Source organism: Vipera ursinii, assembly GCF_947247035.1.
Source record: "Vipera ursinii genome assembly, chromosome: 5".
NCBI lineage: Eukaryota > Metazoa > Chordata > Lepidosauria > Squamata > Viperidae > Vipera > Vipera ursinii.
This window is the reverse complement of record NC_139518.1, coordinates 5919410-5931882: the sequence shown is the minus strand read 5'-3', so window position 1 is coordinate 5931882 and position 12473 is coordinate 5919410. Positions and strand designations below refer to the sequence as shown.

The 12473-nt window shown below is 38.2% G+C and overlaps 1 protein-coding gene across 1 annotated transcript in view; it reads left to right on the top strand.

The window, feature by feature from the left end:
- Window positions 1-1212: 1212 nt before the first annotated feature.
- Window positions 1213-12473, top strand: part of LOC310641165 (cytochrome P450 2J2-like) — a gene marked incomplete at both ends in the record, with an annotated part of 46643 nt that continues 35382 nt past the window's right edge. The window contains 2 exons of the mRNA XM_083363995.1: window positions 1213-1383; window positions 4420-4582. Coding sequence (XP_083220121.1) covers window positions 1213-1383; window positions 4420-4582 — 334 coding nt within the window. The remainder of the gene's footprint in view (window positions 1384-4419; window positions 4583-12473) is intronic.

Genomic DNA, 12473 nt, shown 5'->3' with positions numbered 1-12473 from the left:
TCTATAGCCCTGTCTAAGCAGTACACCGAGTCAGCATATTGGCCCCAATAATCTGGGTTCTCATTTAGGTAAATTAACAACAAGTAAGGAGGTCATTCAAGGAGAGAACTGGGGGATCCCTATCCCTATCCTTGAGGCATGGCCTGGCACCCAATTACCATAAAGATGGTCCTATGAAAGGATAATTATGGAATGACTCTAGGAACCAAGTGAAACATGAGTCATTCTGAGTTTTGCTGTGTTGCCAAGGAGAAAAAGAAAACACCTGGAGCTCAGGAACAAGGGCAGATGTGAGCTTCAAAAAAACTTCCAAAGATTCAGACTGTGCTCAGAATGAGATACATCATGGCAATCAGTAATATAGTTATAAGGAATAAAAAGAACAATAACAATATTAGACCATAAAGCAAAACAAAATATCACAAAGGATGGCTAGGTCCTACTCAAGACATGCGGTCTCTATTGGGTTTAATATTACTTCAGAGATAGGTAAATTGTCCCTGCTAAAACTTTAGCATCTATCATATGAGATGTGCTAATGGGTTAGGCAGCTGATTGATGACATCGTTTTCACATAGGTATTTGTAAACACTTATAGCTTTCTACCTATAATTAGATGCTTGGATTAAGGGCATCTTTCAATCAATAACAGATGTTGCAGAATCTATTACAACAGCCCTTCTTGTTAGCACAAGGATTACACTTAGTTTAGTTACAAAAGGCTGCACAGCACCAGAAATGGTCCTGAACTGTATGAAGCCTTCATGAAGACATTCCCTTATTTCTAAGCAAAATTGAGGTAGTTTTATGATAATGTCCTAAAGCTGGAAATGCAAGGATATATATGAGATATAATCCTGGACTAGATATTATCTCTTGGGCCATGAGGTATACTATGATTTTAAAATTATTCTGGCATACTATAATGTTTGCAACAAAATGGATTACACAACCCTTGACTTTAAAAAATAATAATCTCTCCCTCTGTTAATTTTGTGGGACATGGTCAGAGGCAACCTCATTAACCTGAGTTAGTGTGATAATATCTTCTTGACAAAGTTCCATCACAAATGAGGCAGAGCATCAGCATCATGTTGCTATTTGTTTCCCATCAATGGAGTATATAAAACAGGGAGAAAAAAGCATCAGACAAAAGGATGCAACCATCTTCAAATCCACAAGTGAGGATCAAAGAAAAAAAAGTTCATAAAAATGATGGCTGTAGCGACAATTTTCTTTGTTTTGCTGCTTGCTCTGCTGATTCACAACTTCCTGAGACAAATTTGGACCCGAAGACATTTGCCTCCTGGTTCTTTGGTTCTACCCCTCATTGGGAACTTGTGGGCTTATGGATTTTGGCTTTGTGAAGATTATTTTCGGAAGGTATTTCATTCTAAATAATTAATCAACAATATATAAAGTCATTCTCAATTATTTGTAACATAAATGTAGAAAAATGTATTAACCTAGTAAATATTCTTGTCTGATGAGGAATATAATTAATTAAATGATAGTAATGACTCTTGATTATTTTCCTCTTCATGTCAGACTATCCAAGCCAAGACCTGCTGATCACCATTTCACAGAGCAGGATGTGAAATCAATGGGGCTGAGTTTTTAGGCAGCAGATTCCAGTTCAGTCTTACCAAGAAATGTTTGATAATGGAACCAGTTCTTCAGAGAAGGGTGGTTTCTCCTTCATTCTGCCTAAATGAAGCTAGACATTTTGTAACGATTTCAAAAGCTCTATGGATCTTTGTTCTAGACTAAAATCTATTTCCACTATCTGCATGAGTCATGATATTACAAGGAAGTATTTCCTCTTAAAGTTGACTATTGAATGGTAGGATTTTTTTCATTTTCCTGCCGACAATCTGCTGATTTTGCTTCCAAAGCTGGTTCTCTAGCAGTGCTGCTCCCTGGATTTGAATGAGAGCACTTAGGAATGAGCCAAGAGAGCTCATGAAGGGGAGTTGTGAAGATTCCAGGTCCCCGTTGAATGATCAGAAAGTTACCAATCATCCATCTTCCTCTCAGCAGTTCATTTTCTTAAGCATCCCTGGGTTTTACCTTCACTTTTTGAATCTTTTGTTTTACTTTGCCTTTTATCTTTAAAAGTAGACTGCTGGCAGAATGCTGATTTATTTTAACCCCTTTTTGGACTTTATAACTTCTTTTTTTTTCTTTTTCTCTTTGATTTATGTGGTTGTTTTGAATAAGGTTTGCTTTTCTGTAAGGAAATATAGCATGTTCTTGAATATTGGAAATACTTTCACTTGATTTACATCTGTATTGGACTCTCACCACAGAGTTTTTGCATTTTATTAATTTTGCAAAATATTTGGAGCTTATTTTCTTCTTTTTCTTTTAACTTTCCATCAAAATATCCAGAAAATATTTCCCCTGCTTCATTATATACTTCTTACTTTGCTTCTGGATTTTGTCTTAAATGTTTTCTTTCATGTATCATTGCTAAATTACACAAAGCAACAATGTATCAGATTAGAGACCAGCAAATCTGTATGATATCTAATAAAAATTTTGATAACGTGCAATCCTTAGTTTTGAAAGCCTTTTTAAAAACTTTGATGAAATCATAATGTCTTTGGAAAATATTCAGATGCATGTAGCTGTGGATAAATTAAATTCAGAAAAGGAATGTGGTTTGAAAGCAGCAGATTCATTTCTAAGAAATATGGACTGTACAGATTGAGAACTGACTTGAGTTGATTGCATACACCTCCATGAAGTTCAAGTCTGAATTCTTTTACAACAGCAGAAACCTAACTGAGTGGAGAAGTGATAAATTCATTTTCCCTAGGAGGATTGAAGGCAATTTGGGGAATGGATTTATCACACTTAACTGGAAAACAATTTCATTAGGACCTTTTTGGGTAGATAGACCAACTTTGGAGATTGAATTTATTATTTTTAACCAGACAAATATTGAAAGGATTTAGTATTGAGAAATAAATGTTGATATTTAATCTAGGATGAATTACTGTTAAGTCTTGGGATGATTTGGGATAGATAAGATGCCATGGTAGATTTTCTATGAGTTGATTAAAATAACAATTTCTTAACAGAGGATTTTGAAACTTTAATTTTGCCATTATTATTATTATTATTATTATTATTATTATTATTATTATTATTATTATTATTATTATCTACTTTCTCAATATAATACTGTATATAGATGACAGGTTAACAATTTGCAAATAGATTTAGAAGTTAAAAATTGGGGGGCAGTTTCTCAAGGGGTTGAAAACTAATATTGTAGCAATGAATTAATCTATACAGCTAGGGGGGATAATATGTGTATGTGTGTTACTTTTTCTTTTTTAATGCACTTTTAAAAATGTTTGCTTTTTCTTTGTTTTTTTTAAATATTTTTGGAGTGTTGTATTTTAACTTTTTCTGTGAATAAAATAAAAATAGAACAAAAAGAAAGAAAGAAAGACAGCCAGTCAATTATTTTAACAACATACCTAATAATTCATATGGATAATACTACTCTTGTGGCCAATTTTAATTCAGGTTTAATTCAGCAGCCCAAGTCTCTAGAATGTTCTCTCAATATAACTGCAGTTGGAAATTTGAGGTGTGGGTGGCTGAAAAAAGCAGAAGGCAGAGAGGCTGAGAAAGCCTCTGAAGACCATCCAAAGGGTGGTGTTCAAAGGATGTGACTCATAGACAAGCCGTGGCTCACATATCTGTCAATCACAGGAGAATTGGGCAGTGAGAAGGCCATCTCTCATCCAAGGCAAGGGGGAATGGAGGAAATAGATGTTTCAAGCAGAAACAGAGAAAGGCACAGCCCAGGAAAATAAAGGAAATACAAGCGCAGAAGTTTTTGGCAGAAATCTGGGGGTGGAGGGAATAAATTTTCAAAGAGCAGATAATCGCATATGGTGAAAAATCTTAGAAGTGAGGATTTAGGAAAGACTGTAAGTGGCATATTAACTATAAATAATCAATGCTCAATAGACACGTAGATACATAATCAATAGATCACATAGAGATTAACAACATTTATTGACTTTTGAAAGGATACAATCAGCCCAGAAGAGAAAGAGATTGGAGCACTTCTCCACCAGTAATTAGCACTCAGATCAGCATAGATTAACTCCAAGGTCACCTTCAGACCAACAATCAAGTAAGCAATACCCCAATCAAGAAACTGCCACAGAGCCATTAGTAAACAGCCCCACTGAAGAATCTGCCCCCACCCACCCAGAAATGAAAGACATCAGGACATAAAGTGACAGGAAACAGCACTCCTTACTTGCACGGATGGTGTTACCTAATTAGCATAATTAAATGAAAGAAATGAAAACAAGCAAGCTCAGAAAGCACCAAGGACCATTTAGGGTTTTATTTGATTATAACATTTCTCAACTTTGATTTACTTGGCAGCCTGTAAAACGATATGGAAATATATACTCCATGTGGTTTGGACATCGCCTTGTAGTAGTGCTGTCTGGATTCAAAACTGTGAAAGAAGTAATGAACAGCTTCCGAGAGGAATTCTCTGATAGACCAGAGGATGCTTTCATGACCGCTTTGGGGAAAAAAAGGGGTAAGTGCAAATAGCAAGGAATTGTATCTAAATAACCACTGTTACCATTTGTAATAATAATAATAATAATAATAATAATAATAATAATAATAATAATAATAATAATAATAATAATAATAATAATAATAATAATAATGTTGGAAGGGACTTTGCAGGTCATCTAGTCCAACCCCCTGCTTAAGCAGGAAACCCTACACCATTTCAGACAAATGGCTGTCCAGTCTCTTCTTAAAAACTTCCAGTGTTGGAGCATTCACAGCTTCTGGAGGCAGGTTGTTCCACTGGTTAGTTGTTCTAACTGTCAGGAAATTTCTCCTTAGTTCTAGGCTGCTTCTCTCTTTGGTGAGTTTTCTTTTTTTCTTTTATTAAAGAGTTTTACAAAAAAATTTTTTACAATACACATCCCCAAAACCCACCCACCCCAAACCACCCCCCTTCCCCCCCACTTCCCAGAGCTGAATACAGGGTTATAGATATAATAATCATATTCTAACTAAGATTATCAATTATAAAATTAACCAAATTCATAATGTGCTTTAACTGCCCTTTAACATAAATACATTCTCTTTGGTGAGTTTTCATCCATTGCTTATTGTCCTGCCTTCAGGTGCTTTGGAGAATAGCTTGACTCCCTCTTCTTTGGAGCAGCCCCTGAGATACTGGAACACTGCTATTATGTCACCCCTTGTCCTTCTCTTAATTATACCTCAAAGTTGGACAGTAGTTATCTGAGTTAGATTTTTGCATATTGTTTTGTGGTTTACTGAGTTGGATGAGTGCAGGATACTTTGTCACTTTAATATATTATGCAAACCGTAGTTATAATATGCATACCTTGGTGAGGAAGGTAAGTAAAGGATAAAGAAAATGATTTAAAGTCATGAAATAAGGAAAATAAATATTGCTTTAATCCAGTTTATGCCAAATTATTACATGTCTCAACTGCTTTTTATCTTGTCCATTACATTCATATATTGACTTAAAGATATTACTTCTTTTTCACTAAACATCTACCTCTTTTTCCAGGCTCTCATCATCCCCATTCAACGAAAACCTCCCCAATCTTCCCTTACCTCTTCAGCCCTTTCCTTTGTTTCATATCTTGCCTCTTTTTTTTCTTCCAAATTTTGCCTCTTCCTTCAAATTTTGCCTCTTTCTTCAGATTTGATTTTCACCAATTCTGTCTATATGGCCAACCCACCCAAGGGCACCAATTTCATACTGATTACCCACATAGATAACCATGAGCTTTCAGTACTTTCTATAAAACGACTAGCACGCAGGTGTGGGGAAACCTTTACCTTTATATATAAGAAATAGGTTTAGTTGGGACTTCCGGGTGGCAAGGCTACATCGATGGGGGTCATTTTTGACCGTCAGCCCCATTGTTCCGTTCAAATCACGAAAACAGTGACAATCAGCTGTTTCGCGGTTTGGGAATTCCCCCCTTCAGGAGAAGAGGGGGGTGAGCATTCAGGTAGAGGTAGAGCTCCCCTAGATCCCCAGAATGATTAGTCTGGGGAGCAAAGGGCGAGAGCTCCCTCGGAGCCTGAATTCAACTCTGGACTTGGGGACTCCTCTGTTTTAAGGCTTTAAAACAGAGCAGGACACTGCAACCATCCCTGCATTCAATATTGAACTTTGGATTACTCGGACGCAGGCAGAGCTAAGCAGGAGAATCCTGAAATTGCAAGTACAAGATCTTTAATTCTGAAGAGTTTTTTTCTTCTTCTCCAAAGCTTAATTTAAAAGAAAGGGGAGGAAGATGGCGCTGGAATGAACTTTTAAAAGTTGTAAAAGACTTTTTTAAAAAACATTTGAAGCTGGTACAAAAGAGATTTACAAGATTCGGAGATTTAAAAGGAAAGCAACAATGTTGCAACCTGGGTTTCTAAGTTGAACTGTGATTTTTTTAAGGACTGAGTGAAAAAGTGAAAGTGAGAAACAAAAGTTAATGAGTGTTAAAATGGCTTCTAAACCGCCTACAGCTCCTGTTTCCAGAGGTGCGGGGGCATCACCAGCTCAACAATAATCTGTATTTCAGACCTTGATGCCATCCCCCGCACCACCCTCATCAACATTAACATTAAAAGACTTACAAGAGGCGATAAAACTTCAATCTGAGCAAATTACAGAGCTCATTAATGAGAAAAATAAGGAAATAAGAAAGGATATTTTATTGGCATGCCAGGGGTTGGCAGTTTGCATTGAGCATTTGGATGAATGTGTGGAAGAAATTAACCAAAATAATTTGATATTGGAAGCTAAAATATGTGAAGTTGAGAATAAAATGTATAAGATTGATGATGAGGTGGTAATGATACAATATAGAGACATGGAGTTTGCTTTGAGGATAAGAGGTCTGAAAGAAAACCCACAAGAAAATTTGGAAGAGACATTCGCAAATGCCCTGGCACCTATATTGGGATGGCGAGCTGAAGATTTTATAGGGGAAATAGATAGAATATTTCATGTCAACTCTTGGATTGCCAGGCAAAGAAAACTACCAAGAGATGTGGTTGTTTATTTTACAAAGAGAACAATTAGAAATGTGATTATTCAAACTTTTTATAATAACAGATTTAAAGTGGCTGATCAAGAGGTCCTAATTTTGAAAGAAATTCCATCAAGAATTTTAAGAAAAAGGAAAGAGTTTGGTTTCTTGGTAGATGAATTAAAAAAACAATAGATCCAGTTCAGATGGGAGATACCAACTGGGATAGTGGTGAACTATGCAGGTACAAGATATCATCTTAATACAGTTCTGAAGGAAAGAGATTTTTATTGTAATATACTGAAAGTAGATTCACCGCCACTCCCAGAATTCAAAAGAGGAAAGGAAGAAAGAGCGCGACAGCTTCAAATGGAAAAAAATACAGTATGGTGAAGAAATAACCTCGCTGATTGTAAAAGAAGCACAACAAACTTTGGAAACTGCACAGCCCCTGGTACTAATAGAAGAGCCAAAGAATCAAATAATGACACGGGCTGCAACCAGACGAAAGGAACGACAACAAGAACAACAGAAATAGTATTCTAAAATCACAGCTCAAGAATCTACTAATACCGAACCAGTGGGAGGAGTGAGACCAAAGAGGCAGGTGTTTATGGATCTGCAAGATATGTTCCGAAAGCTTCAAGCTGCAAAAGATGGTGACAAAGCTTAATAGAAGGGAAGAAAATACTTTTAATTGGAATATATGCACCTATAAGAGCAAAGGGATTTTTGGATTAAAATTTGGTGGAATACGTAGAAGATATTTAAGAAAAAGATAAGGTTTTCTTTGCAGTTATTTCTGTTGGACATTATTACAGATTGTATTGTTATAGAATAGAATTTAATAGTGGCAGCAAGACTTTGGGTATCATAATATTGGAAGAAGGAGGATCTGCCTATTATAGAAGAGTGGACTTTAAAAGTTTCAAACTTAGTAGAAATGGTAAAAATTTCAGTATATTTGAAAGGTTAATTGCAGCAAAGATACATTTCAGAATGGAGAAGATGGATTGATTACATTCTGAATAAATATGGGACTAAAAAGTTTTATTTAGCATATGAATGAGTATTAGACTTTAATAAGATGTATTATTGTTTAGTTATGCTTAACGGGAGTTAAAGTGCGATAGGATTTAAAGTGTATTTGTAGATAGTTAGCATATTCTAGCTCAAGCTTGTTAGATGCAATACCCTGTATTCAGCTCTGGGAAGTCGGGGGGAAAGTAGAGGAGGAGGGAAGGGTGGGTTTTATGGGGAGGGGAGGAGGTTGGGGGGGAGAGGGAGGGAAGGGTGGGTTTTATGGGGAGGTGGGGGCAATTTATGTTTAAAATCTACTGTAAAACTTTTCAATAAAAAAAAGAAATAGGTTTAGTTGAGGATCTGTTCTAAGCTAATAAATTTTCCAAAATTGGAATAAAATCAGCAGCTTTAATTATCTCACCTGAAATCAAGATAACAGTTTAAACACTTACATACCTTCAATCGGAGCTCCTAAACCTCAGATAGAATGGGAAAGTAGCAACACTGTCCATCATCCATGATCACCCAGACCCATCCACTATTTTAGTTTTCTGATAAATGCTAGGAAGATACCTGGCCTGTGAAAAGCATTCTAAGCTCTAAGCATATACTCCATGTACATAGAAACAGTCCCAGGTGGGAGGGAAAGTGGTTGGAAGGAGAGAGTTTTAGGAGGAGAGTACTACATGTACTTCTTGATTTACAACCATTTGAAGTTTCAATCGACTAAAAACAATGAGTTTGCTTAACAACCATCTCAAAAGAGGTCATAAAATTGGGCATGAGTCACTTAACAACCAGCCTAGATGAGTTCAAATCACCAGGACCAGATGGATTACACCCCAAGGTTCTCAAGGAACTGGCAGACATGATCTCAGAACCACTGAACTATATTTTTCATAGATCCTGGAGCACTGGGGAACTACCAGAGGACTGGAAGAGAGCTGATGTAGTTTCCACCTTCAAAAAAGTTAAAAAAAATGGATCCAGGAAATTACAGACCTATCAGCCTGACCTCAATACCTGGGAAGATTCTGGAAAAGATAATCAAACAACGAATCAGCGAGCACCTTGATGCAAACAAAGTTATTACTAAAAGCCAACATGGGTTTGTCAAAAACAGATCATGTCAGACAAATCTTATTGCATTCTTTGACCAAGTGACAAAATTAGTGGACCAGAGGAATGCTGTAGATATAATTTACTTGGACTTCAGTAAAGCATTTGATAAAGTAGATCACAACCTACTACTTGATAAGATAGAAAAATGTGGGTTAGATAGCATCACCGCCAGATGGATTCGTAGCTGGCTGACAGGCCGTACTCAGCGTGGAACTGCATCTACATGGAAGGAAGTGTGGAGTGGGGTACCGCAGGGCTCTGTTCTGGGCCCAGTGCTCTTCAACATCTTCATCAACGAATTGGATGAGGGGATAGATGGGGAACTCATCAAATTTGCAGATGACACCAAGCTGGCAGGAACAGCCAATACTCCAGAAGATAGGCTTAAGATACAGGAGGATTTGGACAGACTTGAACACTGGGCACTATCTAACAAAATGAAATTCAATTGTGAAAAAGTAAGGTTCTACATTTAGGCAGGAAAAATCAAATGCGCAGGTATAGTATAGGTGGTACCTTGCTCAATAGTAGCAACTGTGAGAGGGATCTCGGAGTCCTAGTGGACAATCACTTAAGTATGAGCCAGCAGTGTGCTGCAGCTGCCAAAAAAGCCAACACAGTGCTAGGCTGCATTAACAGAGGGATAGAATCAAGATCAAGTGAAGTACTAATACCACTTTACAATGCCTTGGTAAGGCCACCCCTGGAATACTGCATCCAGTTTTGGTCACCACGATGTAAAAAAGATGTCGAGACTCTAGAAAGAGTACAAAGAAGAGCAACAAAGATGATTGGGGGACTGGAGGCTAGAACATATAGGGGACGGTTGCTGGAATTGGATATATGCAGTTTAATGAAGAGAAGGGTGAGGGGTGACAAGATAGCAGTTTTCCAATATCTCAGGGGCTGCCACAAAGAAGAGGGAGTCAAGCTATTCTCCAAAGCACCTGAAAGCAGGACAAGAAGCAACGGATGGAAACTAGTCAAGGAGAGACTAAGGAGAAACTTCCTGACAGTTAGAACAATTAACCAGTGGAACAACCTGCCTCCAGAAGTGATGAATGCTCCAACACTGGACGTTTTTAAGAAAAGACTGGCCAGCCACTTTTGTGAAATGGTATAGGGTTTCCTGCCTGAGCAGGGGGTTGGACTAGATGACCTCCAAGGTCCCTTCCAACATTATTATTATTATTATTATTATTACTATTATTATTACTATTATTATTATTATTATTATTATTATTATTATTATTATTATTATTATTATTATTATTATTATTATTATTTAGTATTAGTATTAGTATTACCTTGCTTAACAATGGAAATTCTGGTCCTAATTGTGGTTATAAGTTGAGACTATCTGTAATGAAACATGAGCGAAGAAACATCGGTTCTTGCATTAGAGTTCCAGAATGGTCAGGAGAAGACCTCTGAGGCAGACATCAAACTCTAGATCAGACATGTCAAACACAAGGCCCGGGGGCCAGATCCGGCCTGCGAAGTGGTTTCATGTGGCCTGCGAAGCCATCCTGGAAACAGGGAGGGAACAGCCCCCACTGCCTTGGCCCTGGCGCAGAGACCCTCCTTCTGCCAGAGACCCTCAAATCTGCCCCACTCCTGCCCAGGCCCCCATAGGCACCCTTGATGCGAAGGATGTAGAGCTGGCCACGCCCACCCAGTAGGCCACACCCACTCTAGCCACACCCAGCCAGTAAGCCACGCCCACCCGGCCCCCTGAGGGCAACCGCAATGCTGATGCGGCCCTCAATGAAATTGAGTTTGACACCCCTGCTCTAGATCTATTCAGATGGAGACAAATCCAATACTCTGCTTTTTAAGGATAATCGATACCTCTGTTTGACTCTGAGAGTTGGGAGGGGAAGAAGGTGGTTAGAACTAAACACACATGAAATATTTAGAAATCTCCCCTAATGTTACAATTGCAAACCTATGACATGCATGTCACAGGTGACACATCAGACCTCCAGACCCTCTGAAAATCCCACAAGAGTGTCCTTCTTTCATGCAGCCTCTGGGTCATGCAAAAACATGCAAGAACAAGGTGTGCGTTCTCCAAGGTTTCCACCCTTTAAGGTCTTGTGTGACCTTCAATCTATCTCAGGTAGGCAGTTTTTCTGAGAGACACCAGCGGCTGGGGCAGAAGGTCTAACTGGCAAAGAAGAGACAAGTTAGACTTTTTGTGAATTTTTGACACAAAAGGTTCATCATTACCTTTTGAACCACAAAAGGTTCATCATCACTGCTATATTATGAACATTATTTCACTTGCTAGATTTTTTATTCTGCTATCCTTTGATCTTATTAAAGAGAATAGAAGAATGTATTTTAAATTTTATTTATTTTTACTCCAAGGATATAGAAGGGAAACTCATAGAGGGGATAGAAGGGAAACTCATCAGATTTTAAGATGAAATTAAGTTAGAGGGAATAGCCAATACTTGAGAAGATGAGGCTCAGGATGGACAGACTTGGGCATTGGTCCTTATCCAACAAGATATCGTTCGAAGGTGAGAAACATGTTGTCCTGCATCTAGCCAGGAAAAAACAAATGCATAAATATAGAAAAGGTGGTACCTGGCTGAACAGTAGTGCTTGTGAGAGGGATCAAGGTGTCCTAGTGGACCACTTCTTAAGTGTGAGCCATTGATTTGCTGCAGCTGCCAAAAATGCCAGTATAATTCTATGCTGCATCAACTCATAGCACTGCTTTACATCACTCAGATGAGACCACATTTAAACTACTGCATCCAGTTTTGGTCACCAGTTGTTAAGGGAATCATTGTTGTTGTTAGCTGCGAAGTCATGTCCAACTCATCGCGACCTTATGGACAACATTCCTCTAGGCTTTCCTGTCCTCTACCATCTTCTGGAGTCCATTTAAGCTCACGCCTACCGCTTCAGTGACTCCATCCAGCCACCTCATTCTCTGTCATCCCCTTCTTCTATTGCCCTCAATCTTTCCCAGCATTAGGCTCTTCTCCAGTGAGTCCTTCCTTCTCATTTGGTGGCCAAAGTATTTGAGTTTTAGCTTCAGGATCTGGCCTTCTAAGGAGCAGTCAGGGTTGATCTCCTCCAGGACTGACCGGTTTGTTTGCCTTGCAGTCCAAGGGACTTGCAGAAGTCTTCTCCAGTACCACAGTTCAAAGGCCTCAATTCTTCGGCGCTCAGCCTTTTTTATGGTCCAGCTTTCACTGCCATACATTACAACTGGGAAGACCATAGCCTTGACTA